We start from the raw sequence: 18080 nt of genomic DNA on the forward strand, positions 1-18080 counted from the left end.
GTGGAAACTGGCAGGGCCTGGTTACCTCAAGGGGAGCAGTGAAGCCTAGCCCTGTGTCAGTGGCCAAGGGGCTGACTGCAGTCTCAAGGGAAGGGTGAGCCTCTGGGAGCGATTTCTGGGAAATGCCAGCAAAAGTAGTGACGTGCCTGGAGGGCCGTCTCAAGGAAGCAGTACCATGGGACGGCGTATGGGTCTGTCCAGTTTATGCTATCTGCTGGCATAACTGGATGCATGGACATGGCTGAATACCCTCCAGAGGACACCAGACCATATGGTAAAATGGTAAATGGTACAGGGTAGGCCAAAGGATGTTATTAGGAAAAAAACACACTGACTAGAGTTAATTGGATACTGGGACATTTTCTAATGGGACTTCTGTTGTATTGAATTATCATGCCCTAAAAGGTACATCAGACACTAAAACCAGAAGAAAATCAACCTGTAGAACCCTTTTCTCCATTCGAAATGTCACCTGAGAGCACATGCTCCATCAAAGCAGGAGAGTTTTCAAACAGGTGTCCTGAGCCTTGCTGTCTGAATGTGGTCCCTGTGATGAACAACATCACTTGCAGTTTTTGATACTTTGTGAACATTAGTGTTTCACATAATACTGGTGACCAACAAACAACACGTAAGGACAAGTTTTGACAAGTGAGAGCTGCCTTCCCATATCAGCCTTTTTCTGAACACCAGTAACGTTTCTACTCTCATTCTCCTCTGCAGTCCTCTTGACCTTTGAAGGAGCCTCACATCAAAGATGTAGCACTCAAACAGCAGATAATGAATTCTTACCAGAGGTCATCTCAGGACCTCTCCCTCCATCATCCCTGTCTCTGTGGGCTACAACGCAGAGGTCTCCTGAATTTTTTTTTATTCTCTGTTAGTAACAAGCTTTAGAGGAAATCTTACTGTGGCCCTGAAAGCTGCCTTTTTTCAGGAACAGGAACGGAACAAGGATGTTGATACTCGGCCAAAGTGGTTTATTTTTTTGTAAATGAGGCAGAATTTGCCAGCATTTGTGTTTATGATGTAAATTATTTTTGAGAGCTTTCCAGGTCTCCTGCAGATTTAGAATGGGAAGAGAAAAGACTCCTTTTGATCAACATATGATTGAACTGTTGGTCTGAGGAGTGAGCCTAACTTCTTCTAGAAGGTCTAGAGATAAAAGAGCATGGATTTGATGTGACTGCAAAGGTGCTTCACATGCAGAGACGGGTGGTAGCAAACCTGAGAACGTTCTTTTGGAGATAGTCATTGAATGGCTCCTCTTTAGTCTCTGGACCACCTGCTTTGCTGGCCAAACCTACTTCCTTGGCGCCAATGTTCAGAGAGTTCAGGCTGTACCGCAGCAAACAGAGGAGTGTGTTTAGTATGCCATGCATACAAGTATCTCTTTGCACCAGTTCTTTGGCTTTCTTTTGTTAAAGGCATCAAAAACTCAAAAGCCCTTCACGACGAAAGGGAAACTTTCTTTGAGGTGGTCCAAGCCCCCTGTCAAACCCTCTGAAGATTTCTAGCAGCTTTGTCTCAGGTTGTTTTTGAGGCAGGAGCCCAATGGCAGCACAAGGGCCCGTTTCTTGCTGTGGGAAGGAGCATTATCATTTACACCACAGCAGATCCTGCTGTACTCATTGAATCCTAATGTGGTTGCTGGGCACAGTCATTAATCCTTGCCTTTTACAGAGGGAACTAAGCAAGCCACAGAGGAGGATGAAACACTTTTGAGGAACACTTCTGAGCAGGGTTTCTGTTTCCTTGGGTCTTGCTTAATTAAGGGTAACTGAGGGTAAATGAACAAAGGGTATTTCATTTGAACAACACTTTCTTAAGAAGAAAGAAGAGTAATTGACCTGCAGTTTCGTGTTTCCCCATAGACCAGATGCAGCAGTATTGATTTCCAGACACTATGATCGATGGGAACAGCAGATGCTTGGTACTTCACCAAATCAGGTCACTGTCACCCTTTTTTCCCTAAGGAAGGAAGGGCCTAGGGGCAAGCATTAAACCCCACCATTTCAGTAGGAAACATTCATCCCATATTACTGGTTAAAAGTTTAGGGTTCCTCTTGGGAAAGAGATGGAAGCAGCAGGGCTTTCTGTTGGACTAAAGACGTAAAAAGAAGTGAGAGAATTGGTGTGGAGGTCTTTTTGGTAATTTGACTTTTTACTTATCATCTGTGTTGTGCAGACTATCAGAGTCTCCTGATTTGGTGACTGAATTGCAATTTTTGGCTTACGGACACAGGCTCATACCTCAGCAAAGCAACAGAAAGCTTACCAGGGGATATAGCCATGTTTAAGACTCCACTTGGAAAAATGTAGTCAGGAAAGAAGAAACTGAGAAATTAGCTCTTTGGTATGTAGTGATTTAACTGTGCATTTTGCTAGCATTTGCATGTACAGATCACAGTAAGCTCTGCAAAAATCACTAAACAACTTTTCTTCTTCCATGGAGGAAAATACTATTAGCCATATTTTATAGCTGGGGGAAAGGGAGAGTTTACTGAAGGTGAGAGAACTCTCTGGGCTAAAAATGTTCAGCATTCAAGATGAGGAATTAGGACAACTATCCCTGGACAGCTGCCTAGGGACAGCTGCAGGATAACCATGAAAAGATATTGCTTCCTCAGTGTGTGACCTTGTCTGCTGTTTGTTCAGCTCATTGTCCTCTGATGGTTTTCATAGACTGGGCACAAATGACTGGAGTACTTCATTTTATTCTGTTGATGCTGGGCACTGAAGTACATTTCACAGTATGTAAAGCTGAGAGCAACACAGGCAAAGTGGGTCAGGTGTAGAAGAAAGGTAGGAAAGATGGGATAAGGGCTGTATATTCAATATGTGTTACACTGAGTCATCAGTATTAACACTGATGATGGAGGAGCTGTGATGCTTATATACCTCATTGACATGGTGGCATTAACACGTAAGGATGATGTAGTGAATCCTGAGGACAAAACTTCTACCCTGGACTTCCACAGGGCCAATTTCAGCCTACTCAGAAGACTGGTTCGGAGGGTACCTTGGGAAACAGCCCTTGAAAACAAAGGGCTCTCTCCAGGAGAGATGGACATGCTTCAAGAAGCAAGTCTTGAACGCACAGGAGCAGGCTGTCCCAGTCTGCCGAAAGGCGAGCCGGTGGGGAAGACAAGCCAGCCTGGCTGAACAGGGAGATTTTAAAGGAGATTAGGGGGAAAAAGAGAGCTTACCGACTATGGAAAAAAGGACTGGCTACTAATAAAGAGTTTAGGAATATAGTTAGGTCATGTAGAAAGAAACTTAGAGAGACAGAGGCAGAATTTGAACTCAGTCTAACCACTTCTGTTAGGGATAACAAGAAGTGCTTCTACAAATACATCAATAGCAAAAGGAGGGGCAAGGAAAACCTCCATTCTTTGTTGGACATGGGGGGGAACATAGTCACCAAAGGTGAGGAAAAGGCTGAGGTGCTTAACACCATCTTTGCCTCAGTTTTCAACAGTAAGAGAGGTTGTCCTCAGGACAACTGGCCTCCAGAGCTGGTAGACAGAGACAGGAAGCCAAATAGCCCCCCTGTAATCCAGGAGGAAACGGTTAGTGACCTGCTGAGCCACTTGGATACTCACAAGTCTATGGGACCAGATGGGATCCATCCTAGGGTGATGAGGGAGCTGGCAGAAGAGCTCTCCAAGCCACTTTCCATCATTTACCAACACTCCTGGCCCACTGGGGAGGTCCCAGATAATTGGAAATTGGCAAATGTCACAATGATCCACAAAAAGGGCTGCAAGGAGGACCCGACAAACTACAGGCCCATCAGCCTGACCTCAGTGCCTGGCAAGGTTATGGAGCAGGTCATCCTAAGTGCGATCACACAACACCTACAGGATGGACAAGGGATCAGACCCAGCCAGCACAGGTTTAGGAAGGGCAGGTCCTGTCTGACCAATTTGATCTCCTTTTATGATCAGGTGACCCGCCTGGTGGATGAGGGGAAGGCTGTGGATGTGTCTATCTGGACTTCAGCAAAGCCTTTGACACCGTCTCCCACAGCATACTCCTGGAAAAGCTGGCAGCCCATGGCTTGGACAGGGGTACCCTGTGCTGGGTTAGGAACTGGCTGGAGGGCTGGGCCCAGAGAGTGGTGGTGAACGGTGCTGCATCCTGTTGGCAGCCGGTCAGTAGTGGTGTCCCCCAGGGGTCAGTGTTGGGCCCAGTTCTTTTTAATATCTTTATTGATGCTCTGGACGAGAGGATTGAGTGTACCATTAGCAAATTTGCAGATGACACCAAGTTGGAGGGAAGTGTTAATCTGCTGGAAGGCAGGAGGGCTCTGCAGAGGGACCTGGTCAAGCTGGAGGGATGGTCTGATTCCAGCAGGATGCGGTTCAACAAGGCCAAGTGCCGAGTCCTGCACTTTGGCCACAACAACCCCCTGCAGCGCTTCAGACTGGGCACAGAGTGGCTGGGAGAGCAGCCAGGCAGAAAGGGACCTGGGGGTTTGGATTGACAGGAAGCTGAACATGAGCCAGCAGTGTGCCCAGGTGGCCAAGGAGGCCAATGGCCAGCAGGACCAGGGAAGTGATTCTTCCCCTGTACTCAGTGCTGCTGAGGCCACACCTGGAGTACTGTGTCCAGTTCTGGGCCCCTCAATTCAGGAAGGATATTGAGGTGCTGGAGCAAGTCCAGAGAAGAGCAACGAGGCTGGTGAAGGGACAAGTTCTGTGAGGAGAGTCTGAGGGAGCTGGGGTTGTTGAGCCTGGAGAAGAGGAGGCTCAGGGGAGACCTCATCACTCTCTACAACTCCCTGAAAGGAGGTTGTAGCCAGGTGGGGGGTTGGTCTCTTCTCCCAGGCAACCAGCAGTAAGACAAGAGGGCATGGTTTTAAGCTGTGCCAGGGCAAGTTTAGGTTGGATATTAGGAAGAAATTCTTTAGAGAGAGAGTAATCAGACATTGGAATGGGCTGCTCAGGGAAGTGGTGGATTCACTGTCCCTGGAGGTTTTTAAGATGAAACTGGATGTGGCACTTGGTGCTATGGTCTAGTAAGCATGGCAGTGTTGGATCAAGGGGTGGCCTTGATGATCTTGGAGGTGTTTTCCAACCTGGTTGATTCTATGATTCTATGACAAACGTATCTCCTCTAGGAATATATCAGCTGTTTTCCTCCCTCCTTGTGAAGGACTAGAAACTGTGATAAGTGCAACAGCTCCTTCTCTCATTCTCTTGCTCACTTGATCTAATTCAAGTATTCACTGTAGTTTTGCCACCTTCCCACCAGCTTCCTCAGCATCAGTGATTGCACAGGTCACCATAGGCTCCATCAAAAGTGTTCTAAGCTGGAGTGTCAGCCAGGTGGGTGGGCTGGCTAATTAATTGTGAGGCAAAAGCTGTAAGAAATGGTTTCCTTGGGCTACATTGCAAACCAGGGAGAAACAATCAACTAAAACTTCTCTAGGGCTGCTCTTAGCCTAAACAGTGCTCCAGTATAGTCATAACTCTTTACGACCATTGTGTGGCTGTCTTATTATTTTATATACTGCCTTGTGAGAAGGTGTGTATCTTCCTAAGTCATCCTGTCTTCTCGTTCTGGTGTTGTTTCTCTGTGTATTTTCTTCAAATGTCTCTTGCAGGTCCCTCACACAGATTTTTTTTCTTCTTTTGCTCCCCAGGGTGCGGGCAGGTTCTTCGGGCTTCTAGAGGTCAGATTTTGCTGGAGGGTTATCCACTGAATGCACGATGCGAATGGACTATCCATGTTCAAGCTGGATTTAACATTGAATTAAGGTGGGTCATGTTGACTTTTAGCCAGCACTGATTTCAGGTGGACATTGGGGTATGTGGATAACCAAGAGCCAATGAGGGTCAACAGCTGTAAGCTCTGCAGAACTGAAGGTATAGCTACCACTTTGTGTTTGGTACCTCAGTTCTTTCCCCTGGTCTAGCTTGTGATGGGCAACCACTGGACAAATCATCAGTACTGTGCTTTCAATTTCCATTTAGGACAGCTGGATGCTAAGGATAGTTTCTCAGATTTTAAGCTCAAGGTAGCTCTTTTCAAGACCTTTATACCAGAGAACCCAACATTTTCTGAAGACAGTACCAGGTACCAGGCTGAACTACGACATTCTTTGATGAAAAGCTGTAGGAACATTTTAATATGACATCTCATGCAAAGAGAGAGTTGCCCATGGGACCTGCCTTGCATTTAGCCTATGTTTTCCCTCTCTTATTTTTCTTTCACTTATTTTACCAGGCCTGCCTTCTACCAGCTTCAGTTATTCCTCTTACCATTCCTGTGTCTGGAGGATGTGATTAGTTCTCCTGCAAGTCATCGCTCTTCTGACCTGTGTATGCTTAGACTTACTAACCTGTTCTTTCTGATCCAAGCTCACAGTTTTTGATTGGGTGCAGGAAAGCCTCCTGTTGGACTGATTTCGCATGTGTGTAACAGGGTGCTCACACATGCAACAGGAAGTGTGGCAGCGGGTTTCCAAACCCCACTAATTAATATGATAAAAACAGTAGCCAAACCCTCCATATCAACCCTTTCACCAACTTTGGAGCCCAGGAAAAAGAGCTATGCTAGACACACAAACAGTTGAAATATGTTTAAAAGGTTTGAATGTGTTCCTGTATGTTTGAAGAGAGACTTAATAAGAGGAAGACAACTCAATCGAATAGAAAAGAAGAGCTTGTGGCTTTCCCACACTAATGCACTTTTTTTCAGACTTGCAAATGCAAGCCTATTGTGTAGTTATGAGCAGCTGCAACTAATGCCTGGGGATAGCATTGTAACCTCTTGACTTTGGAGAAATGTGTAGGAGAGACAGGAGCAATGCTGTGAGGAGGAGTTTTGTGTTCTCATGACACAACTTCACATCAGTCTCAGCATGCATGAGTTTTACCTACCTTGTTTTTAAAAGGTGTTGTTGAGGTGCATGATCTGCACAGCACAAGCTCAGGGAGCTGATTTTTTTTCCTGTTTCTGAACAGGGCTTTGTCAATTGTAAGGCTTAAAAAGTGCTTCAGGAGCTACAGGTGTCACCCTGTCTTCACTGTTACAGGGGTGGGTGTGAGAGTGGAAATGGATCCTGTGCATGCACCACTAGTGAATGCACCCATCTCTGGGTAAAATGTTGACAGCCAGGTGGCATCAGGCACAAGGTACAAGAAAGGGAGAAAAGGCTATTTTTACAAAGGACACTAGATTGAAGAGATGTACAGTTAGCAGATGTGCTAACTCTTTTGAGAAATCAGACCTCCATTGTAGACCCTGAGGGCCACCCATATGCATACTAGGAAGATGTGTCACATGAGATCAGTACAGTTCATTCTATTTATCTTTGCTGTTACCAGAAAATGCAAAACTTTAACATGAGGAGCATCCTGCAGAGACTGCCTTTCTCTTTCTCCCCATGTCCAGTCTTCCTGCAATCAAACACAGCACTAGGTATCTCCTTGATGTAACTAAATTGTTATATTCCAACTGTGAAAGTCTCCAAGAGGGAAGCCTGAGCTACCAAACTTCTGTTGTAAGCATCTACATTCATCTGAGTTGGGTAGTGTTGGAGAAGCCTAAAGTCCTTTGCATAGCCTGATGATGAGTTTAATGTCTGAATGTCTAAAAATCCCGTCAGATGACACAGTACTTCTAGGGAAAGATCAGAAACTCTTCTCAATATCCACACTTAATCCTGCCACCTGCAAGTTCTGCAGGAGGCACAGAGGAAACCTTCAGGGCAAACACAGAACAGGAGGACCTCACATAAGGTACCACTGTGTAGTGTGTTCTCAAAGCTGACCATTGAGGTATTTCAGCAGTTAGACACTGTGGCAAAGTGGCACAATAAGCCTACAACTTCTCTTTTAGGCCATTCCTACACAGAAAGGGAGGTACAATTAAGCTAGCCACCAGAGCCTGCCTCCTGAGTCTGCCATCCCTGTTTCCTTCACTGCATTTTCATACAAACATGCTGATCCCCTCTGTGGGTGGTAACTGCTTAGAACTGTAATGCACAGCCAGCACTGTGCTCAATCAGCACAACTGCTAACAAAAGAACTCTTTTCTTCATTCTGTCTGTGCACAAATCCTGTTTGCTGCCACCCTGATGGCTTGCAAGGGCAAGGATGGGGACACTGGGATACAGAAGGTGAACAAAGTGGTTGTCTTTGTTTACATAGAGAACGAAGAGTAGAATTCTCAGGAGCACAGATAAATCTTCCCTTGCTTTAAGCTGTGCCACACAGTCCTTTGGAGGTTGGTTTAGAAGAGCTGTTATGATAAATAGTGCCCATATTGTGGTGGTAGTTTGTTTTCCCTGCCTTTTTTCCCAACCTTGTTTTGTTTTGGGATGTGATGTATAAGCTCCCTCAGCCTGAGCCATGTCAGGGGTGTCATACCACAGTAGAAGTAGCTCACAACTTTCAGTCTTTTTCTTTAGTGTCTCAGCAGAGAGTTTTAACTACTCTCTTTGGCTGGAAGCTTTCCTTAGAGGGGTTGGTGAATGTATTCACACTACAGACACTGATGAAGTCAAGACAATACTTTGCATCCTGTATCTGATGAGCTGTTGCATGAAATTAGCATGCTTATTTTTATAATATCCAAGAGAGTTATAATTACAGTTTCACTGGTGAGGGAACTGAGATTCATTACATTGCCTGCACCTATGATTTAAACAGCAATAGACCTCATGGTCTGTAAAGGGGCCTGTCAACTGGGCCATAGCCAAGAGGTTTTTAAAAGCTTTGGCAGGTTTCCTGACCTGCCAAGTCTGAGTCTTAATCATGGGATCCCATGTCGTCAGTACAGTATATCTGCTTCTATGCCAAGTTAAATAAAATGCAAATCAGAACCCCTATGCCTTTCACATTTTCCACTCTGTTTTCCTCATTTTTTAATGGAGAGAAAACAAAAAATTAAAGAGAGTATTCCGTGTATGGTTCTTTCATTATGTGTTTTCATTCTGTGTGAGTATGTCTTGATATTCTTTGTTCAGGGATGCCCTTGCTAGACACAGTTTACCTTTACATGTATAAACAATACTGCTCCCAGTAGATAATGGACATTCCAGAAACTTTCCTTTTGTACTCACACACATACTTAATTTTAATCAGAAATGCACCAGGTCAGAAAACCAGTAAATATTTTTTAGGATTGGGTTTCAGGATAAACTGTAGCCTGATAAGTGTAATAAGGATGAATGGGTTAATTTATATTGCTCTATTACTTCCATAAGGATAGATCCCTGGGGTATGTTTCAACAGTGAAAGAATGTTTTGAAGATGTAGTGTATAACCTGATACCTGTGAGGATGTCTATGACAAACCTGACAGAACTAGAATTCAACTCATGCATTTTATGCAAAGCTAAGTCGAATTATTGCTCATATTTAAAGCAGATGTGGGTTTTTTTCTTGTTCTACATACCATCAGGTGATTTAAAAAATGTGGGGCTCTGCTCCATTGATGTTGTTTCCTACAACTGCTCAGTCATTTCTCTATATGTAGTCTACTCCTGATGCTCTAAAACAAACCATATGACCTGAACAAAGATGACTGAGTAGAGTCAAAGAAAGGTCATTTCACATAGCATGGGGGCCTCCTTAACATGGGGGCCTGAGTCCCAAGATGATAAGTTCAGGAAATAGGCTCTGCAACTCTCTTTCCCTTCAAACTGTGAGGTCCAGCAGCAGATCCAAAATTTTGTCTTGCTTCTTTGGTGTGCAAATGCAGTCTGCAAATCAGTAGGCCCACATTGGAATAGGCAGTGTGGGAGATATAGCCTAATCCTAAATACACGTTTACAGTGGTAGGGGTTCCTAGGAAGACTGAGTACATAACAAGTTTCATCTATAAAATATCCTGCCGAACAGTAGTTACGCGGTCTCTCCCAGGCCCATATCTTCTTTTTTTCTGCTGTACCAAGGCTGATCCCAGCCTCCCTGGACATTGCACATTCTCCAGAGGCACTGGGTGTATCTCACTCTGTTTCTCATTCATATTCTGGTGGGATGCTTTGGCTCTGGACCTAACTGAATTCAAATAGCAGTATATAGCATGGCTGTTAATGAACAAAATCCTCGCACAGTGCCTGGATTGAAAAACTAGGAAAGACAGACATTGTGGGAAAAGGCTTTAAATATTTCCCTTCTGCACTAACCCCTGTGCCTTATTTCTGCTCTCAAAAGAAGGGCAAGTGCCAGACATTGACGATTTACTACCATTTTGCTTTCTAATGCAAAATGTGCTGTAATATTTTGATTTCATTTCTCTGACTATTTCTGATTCTCTTACATCCCCAAGCTTTCTTTGTATCCCTAATTGCTGACTTCTGAACATCACAATGTAAATAGCTTTTGAACCTTGTTATTTGATGCTACTACTTTCAGTACTTAGAACTTTATTTAGGGGAAATAGAGCAATTTTTAGCAAATGGCAACGATAGAAATATGCCCCCTATATTGTCTTATCCTATATGAAAGTTCTGACATTGTATTATGGTTAGAAACCTGATACATGTGAACAGACTGTATGACTTCAATTTAGACGTCACTGTTCTGACACTTTATTATTCTCATGGAGGAACTGTATAGAGTTGAGCTGGCTTCCAAAGATCATTATGCAAAAATTGAGATGCAGTGAGGGGGACTTTATGTGGTTAGGGACTTTTTGATTCATTGAGAGGGGTAGGCACTAACTTAGCTAAACATGCAAATAAATCATATTCAGGGTGCACAGGTATGCAGTCTGACTGTGTGTCCTTGTTCCCCAAGATTTTCCATGCTGAGCCTGGAGTTTGACTATATGTGCCAGTATGACTATGTGGAGGTCCGTGATGGGGACAATTTGGACAGTCGGATAATAAAGAAATTCTGTGGAAATGAGAGGCCACCTCCAATCCAAAGCACTGGGTCTTCACTCCATGTTCTCTTCCAGTCTGATGGATCCAAGAACTTTGATGGATTTCATGCTGTCTTTGAAGAAATTACAGGTAAAATAGTCCAAATATGGAACATGCCACTCATTCTCATTAACTCAATTTCACTAATCTCTTTCCCTGTTTTGCTTCATTAAAAACTTTCATGCTGTGTTGCCAACAGCAACTTACATAAAGTCAGTGTGGGGAAGATCCAAAAGCTGTCAGATGGCATGTGAATGTGAGGCTCTTCTAAAAAAGACTGAATTCTTTCTATGTGTGTGAAGAACAAGCACATCAGCCAATAGAGAAAAGCTGCTGTTTTGTGTGACTGTTCAGTTTGAATCGAAGAATTAAGAGCACAGAAGGAAATAGAGGAAGGGGCATGGGTATCTGCAATGGCAGAATTGCTCAATGCTGTATGCAGGAGCAGAGTCACTCTCTCAGCTACCAAAAACCTGATGCAAAGCCTCATGCCCTGACAGAATTCATGTACCATTAGAGCTTAAAAAAAAAAGGGTGTACAAAGGACAGATTATTTTCTTTAAGAAAAAAAATAAAAGACGAGGCATTTTCTATTCTGTAGCAATCTCAGTGTTATGAATGACAGAAGCAGGACTCCAGAATTACTGGTTTTGTTACTGCTCACTGCTTGAGTCTCTTACATTGCTTTCCATAGTTTCTTTCTGACTACAAAATAGCAATTAAAGTATAGCTGGCTCCTCATTTTTCCATTGCTTTTGCAGCAGCCTCTGTGCTCTTTCTGGATCTTCCTTGTTTAGCTATGTAAGGAATTTTGGTCAAATCCATCCACAGTACTCCTGGCACAGAAGGTTAATCAGACTGTGCTGGTTTGCCATAGATAAACCCTGCAGGATCTATGACTCACCATAACTTGCCTTCTGCACACACTAGTGACCCACATTTCATGAGGTCATCCTGGGTATACCTGTCTCAGGAAATTTAGTTAGTTTATATAATCCTTATATAAATACACAAACCTACAGAGGATCAGCTCTTAGCAATGAGCAGAAGTGCAACTAGCAATCTGAAATGTACATACTTCTGGATGCAGCACCTATGCCATTTCTTAGCCTGCCCTGTTCTTGAAATGTCACTTTTAGTACCTGCTAGTAACATAGCAGGAGCAGTTAGCTATTGATAGTTTGCCTGGGCTTACAGCAGGAGAGGTGACATAGAACAAATGAGTATGGCGTGGGCTATGTTGCATAAGGGCTGCCTACACTCAGGGAACTAACATTTTCCATATGGTGCAAGCTGAATTGGTTCTGTTTTCCCTGCCCAGCAGGGAACACTTGGTATTCGAATATGGTTGAGCACTTTATTTCCGCCCCATTTTTAGTGGTAATTATTCTGAGGCTGTGAGGCTGCAAGTGTGGTAATCCACACAGAGCACGTTGTAAAGGCTTTCTTAGAGTTTGTGAGGAGGTCTTATTGTGCACTTTATTATGAGGCTGTTCTGGTCTAATGTGTAGCTGCAGTGAAAGGCTTTTCAAACACTCCCAGTGTCTTTTTATGTGAAGCATTAACCTGGCCAGCAGGACCATTTAAGGGAAGAATACAGTGTTCATGGGGCAGCATAGAATTGAAAGCGAGGGCAGCACAGGATCGAAAGCTCTGGCAGCACATTGAAAACTGAAGCAATTCCCTTGAAATTTTCCTCTGTGCACAGCACTGTGGAAGAGCCAAAGTCCCCAGAACAGATTTCACAGGGCTTACTAGAGCATTTTCCTATGCTGCAGGTGAGAGCAGCAGCAGCACAGGTGCTTACAGGATGTGGACCAGGCCATGGAGGTGATCTATGTCCCCAGCACCTTAGTGGAGTAGTGGAGAGGACTGAAGAAGCATCTTATGCTGCCAAAAGTGAATTCCTTGAATTCCTTCCCTTTCTGGCTTCCCTTCCTGTGAGCTCTGTACTGGCATAGAAGTCACAGCTTGCTGAAACAGGGGTGCTGACTGCACAGATGTCACTGGTTCAACTGCCAGAAAGGTTTTGATTGATACAAAATAAGTTGCAAAGCCTGTGTCTCCTTTAGGAAAGGTCACTGCATGTGTAGTTATTAAAGGATGAAACTGCACAACCTGCTGTGCTGCCTAGTCTGGGGCAGGTGCTAGGTCCCATCCCATGCCAAGTGTGAAATGGGAACCAGTAACTGGCATGAGTGACTAGAAGTCACTCAACAGAATTCAGATGAGAATCATGGGGGGCCAGATGGGGAGCCATCAGGGTCTCTTAAAGATTAGTCATACACTGGATCCAGTTAGATGAAAGCCTGTTACTGACTTTCAATAATAACACTTAACTTTTTGTACCCCTAAGCTAGCGATCTTTGACACAACATAGTGGATTTAACCTTTTATAGTATTGTCCTATGTTGTTTGACTTAATCCAGTAAATCAAGACTCCTTAAAAAAGGAAAAATATTTAGTGCTCTTGAATATCAGGCATTTTCAAGGACAGTGTCTGACAGTATCTGAACCTTATCCTTGTCCACTTGACATGCTTACTTTTCCATAATCATGAGACAAAACTGTGGCAAAGACAAAGCTGAAAGTTCACTAGCTTCAAACCAGTGATTACAAAAGATCAGCCTGTACAGCCTTTTGCTTCTCCTTCCCTTTCTCAGTGATATTTTACATCAGTTGGATACAGTAAAATTGCCACATATATATTTCATTTTAACAAATGAATTACTGTCTTTAGTCAGACCTTAGTCTTCAATGACACCTGGAAGATATTTGTTGTCCAGCCATGTATGAATTGCTCTTACATCACCACATGAAACCTCCAGACAAGTCCATATGTGGCATCTATATATTTCTTGTCTCATGCCATCTGGATATAGGAGACTTCTCCAAGAGAAGCTACTCTGAGGTTGGTCCGTATGGTGGCAGAGTGACAGATCCTGGCACATGGGGGCTTTTCCTGAGGTGGGAGACGCCTGAGCAGGTCTTGTGGGAGGTGCTGAGGAGACCTGCATGTTGCCAGAACAACCAGCCCTCTGTGCCCCACTGTGCCTATGCAGAGCAGCCAGGGGGTGTGCGGCAGGTCACGCAGTGCTTGGGTGCACAGCGGGGGCAAGGTCCTGCTGTAGCTGCAGAGCTGAGCCCAGCCATGGTATCCACTCAGCAGGGAGCTATGTCCTCTGCACATGCCAGAAAGGAGGTGGTGACCCAAGCAGAGCTTCCCCAAAAACATGGAGCCATCCAGGTCTGGCTGCAGGGAGGGCCAGAGCCTGTCTTTTTTGACTCAGTCATCTCTTCCTACACTTCTCAAGCAGACTGACTGCAAGACAGGGACTGGGAAAGCAATGTCCCTCCTGCTGTAAGAGAAGATCAGGGCTGTGACCTTCTGAGGAAGGTCAAGCCTATGGGACCTGACACCATGCATCCCAGAGTCCTGAGGAACTGGCTGATGTAGTTGCCGAGTCACTTTCCATTATATTTGAAAAGTCATGGCAGTCAGATGAAGTCCCAGGTGACTGGAAAAGGGGAAACATTGCACCCATTTTTAAAAAGAGGTAGAAAGGAGGACCCTAGGAACTACCAACCTGTCAATCTCATCTCAGTGCCTGTGAATATCATGGAGGAGATGCTCCTAGAAGCTGTGCTAAGGAAGGTGGAGGACAGGGAGGTGATTTGAGACAGCCAGCATGTCTTCACCAAGGACAAATCCCGCCTGACCAACCTAGTGGCTTTCTACAATGGAGTGACAACATCAGTGCACAAGGGAAGGGCTACAGATGTCATCTCTCTGGACTTTTGTAAGGCCTTTGACATGGCCACAACATCCTTCTCTCTAAATTGGAAAGAGATGGATTTGATGGGTGGACTGTTTGGTTGGATTCCAAGGGGAGCAGTCAACATCTCAGAGTCCAGATGGACATCAGTGACAAGTGGTGTCCCTCAGGGGGCCATATTGAGACCAGTGCTATTTAATGTCTTCATCAGTGTCATAGACAAAGTGATGGAGTGAGCACTCAGCAAGTTTGCAGATGACAGCAAGGTGAGTGGTGTGGTTGACATGCCTGAGGGATGGGATGCTATCCAGAGGGACCTGGACAAGCTCAAGAAGTGGGTCTATGGGAGTCTCATGAGTTTCAACAAGGACAAGTGTCCTGAACTTGGGTTGGAGCAACCCTAAGTATTGATGCAGGCTGGGAGATGAACTTGCTGAGAGCAGTTCTGACAAGAAGGACTTAAGAGTACTGCTGGATGAAAAGCTGGACATCAACTGTCAATGTGCATTTGCAGCTCAGAAAGCCAACTGCGTACTGGGCTGCACCAAAAGGTCTAGGGAAGTGATTCTGCCCCTCCACTCGCACTCTGGTGAGACCCCATCTGGATCATTGCATACAGCTCTAGGGTCCTCATCACAGGCAGATAGACCTGTGGAGCAAGTCCAGAGGAGGGCTGCAAAGATTCTCAGAGGGCCAGAATACCTCTCCTATGAAGAAAGGCTGAGACAATTTCAGTGTTCAGCCTGGAGAAGAGAAGGCTCTGGTGAGACCTTATTGCAACATTTTAGTCCTTAAAGGTGACTTATAACAGAGATGGAGACAGACAGCTGCAATAGGACAAGGTAATGAATGTAAACTAAAAGAGGGTAGATTTAGATTACATATAAGGAAGAATTTTTTATAGTGAGAGTGGCACAACACTGGAACAGGTTGCCCAGAAAGTGGTAGATGTCATGTCCCTGAAAACATTCAAGCTCAGACTGGACAGGAGACTGAACAATCTGATCTAGTTGAGGATATCTCTGAAGGGGATTGGACTAGATGACCTTTACAGATCTCTTCCATCCCAAAGTATTGTATGATTCTATGATTCTGCTTCAGGTGAAGTCTCTGCAAGGAAAACTTCTGATTCTGGACTGCAGCAGAGTGAATGCTTTGAAGTAGTAGTATACAACCTCACCATAGGACCCCCAGGGTGGGTTGCTTGTGGTTGCAACACTCAACAGCTGGTACAGGCATTAATTTTTCTTTTTAAACAAAATAATCATGGAAGGACGAAGATGATCTGCAAAAGAATTGGAATGCAGAATTTTCTAGTAATTATTATTTCCAAGTTTAATGTGTGAGCTATCAAGCATGCTTGGATAATTCTTTAAGATAGCAAGGAATATGTTTTATAGTCAACGTGAACTGAAACTGAACTTCTGGTATGGATCCGATGTGAACTTTGCTGCAGAGTCTTGTTTTATAAAGATGAACTTGAAGCAGGACATCAGATCCTGAACTCCTCAGGTGTTGGAGTTACTTGAATCTTAAACTAGATCTAAATCTTGAGATTTTGGGTCTACTTTCAGTCCGCTAAAACCCACACTCAATTTGGAAAATAATCTAAGTGGAAATTATTTTTTGCATTTTTGAGATTAATTTATGTTCTTGTCCTGGTTTCAGCTGGAATACAGTTAATTGCCTTCTCAGTAGTTGGAGCAGTGCTGTGTTTTGGACTTTGTATGATAACACACTAATGTTTTGGTTGTTGCTAAGTAGTGCTTACTCTAGATCAAGAACTTTTCAGTTTCCCATGTTTTGCCAGTGAGGAGGTGCACAAGAAGCTGAGAGGGAGCATGCCCAGGACAGCTGACCAAAACTGGCCAAAGAATGTCATGCTCAGGATATAAACCAGGGGGAGTTGGCTGGAAGCCACCATTTGCTGTTTGGGGAGGGGCTGGGCTTCAATCAGTGAGGGGTGAGCAACTGTGTTGTGCATAGTTTTTTTTCTCTCATGTGTTATTTCTCCGTCTCTCTCCCTTTCAATGTAATTATTATTACAATTATTGTTGTTATTATTATTATATTTTATTTTGTTTTAATTATTAAGCTGTTCTTATCTCAACCAGTGAGGCTTCCTTTTTCTTCCTCAATTCTCCTCCCTACCAGAGGAGGTGGGGTGAGTGAGTGGCTGCCTGGTACTCGGCTGCCAGCTGGGGTTAAACCATGGCAGTCCTACTCACTCATCTCTGTGTGTGTGTTATTACACGGTGGAATTTGCTGATATTAATTGCACAGTTACACATTCTGATATTAATTTATGCTAGTATGTACAGTTTGATGTGTATCACTGCTAGACTTGTTGCATGCAAGAGCTTCCCCAGAAAATTTAGGATCATCATGACCATTCACAGCTTCCTGAACCAAAAAGCAGAGAAGTACTTCTCAGAGACAAAGCAACTCCCAAAGTCTAGAATTACAAGATGCAAGACCAAAAAACCCGCCAGAACCCAGAACTTATCCCTAAACTCTGGAGTGAATGGCAAGAGAAATGTAGGTTGCTATTAAATGTCTTTAATTTAGGCTAAACATTATTTGAGCTTGGTGTAAATTATTTTTCTTCCACAGAAATTTCTTACCACTTGACTACATTTAAAGGAAAATGGTAAAAGTAATGGATGTTGGGTAAATTACTACTCACCCCTATTAGATCCTTTCTTCAGTAAGCAAGAGAAGAAGACTTTTTGATATGCATCAGGCCCTTTTCTCTGTCTTCCTAACTTTTAACCAGAATATATAATTTACCCCAAGACACAACCACCATGAGGAAAACCAGATAGGTCCCCGATCCTATGAGAGACCATGAACGTTCTTGCTTTTCTTTTACAGCTTGTTCTTCATCTCCGTGTCTTCACGATGGAACGTGCATTCTAGACAAAAGAAGTGCCTACAAATGTGCCTGTCTGGCTGGCTACACAGGGAATCGCTGTGAAAACTGTGAGTACAGGCACTGTGTGTATGACCAGCCTCCAGGGTTGTCACTGATATAGGCCATTAATTGTTACGAGTGCCATTGATGTGTAGGTCAGGTCAGTCATACTGCCAGAGAGCACACCTAGCTTCCTCTGGCATTTTTAAAGACAGGGTGCTTGCAGTTCATGAAAATTTCCACTGAATCATTCTGGAGCTTTATGTCTATGTGTAAAAAGGTAAAACAGAAGTGGAACTAAGGAAAAGCACACAAGAAATCTCGTAGGGAATTAGCCTTATCAGACAGAGGTATACCTGCCTGCTGTTTTCCACTGTGTGGATCAGCTGTTCTCTACTAAAGACACATACTCCAGCTGAGCCTGGTGCTTGATGCTCTAGTCAGAGTCAGTCATAGGAAACTTGTCTCCCCCCACAGCCACCTGAAAGGTAGAATTCTGGCACCAT

At 44.0% G+C, this 18080-nt stretch overlaps 1 protein-coding gene across 2 annotated transcripts in view; it reads left to right on the forward strand.

The window, feature by feature from the left end:
* PAMR1 (peptidase domain containing associated with muscle regeneration 1) overlaps positions 1-18080 on the forward strand; it is a 59889-nt gene that overhangs the window by 12262 nt on the left and 29547 nt on the right. For both annotated transcript variants that reach the window (XM_008919950.3, XM_008919951.3), the window contains exons 4-6: positions 5651-5765; positions 10757-10974; positions 17535-17642. In XM_008919950.3, coding sequence (XP_008918198.2) covers positions 5651-5765; positions 10757-10974; positions 17535-17642 — 441 coding nt within the window. The remainder of the gene's footprint in view (positions 1-5650; positions 5766-10756; positions 10975-17534; positions 17643-18080) is intronic.

The sequence above is a fragment of the Manacus vitellinus genome, unplaced genomic scaffold (genome assembly GCF_001715985.3).
Source record: "Manacus vitellinus isolate BGI_N305 unplaced genomic scaffold, ASM171598v3 scaffold_59_pilon, whole genome shotgun sequence".
NCBI lineage: Eukaryota > Metazoa > Chordata > Aves > Passeriformes > Pipridae > Manacus > Manacus vitellinus.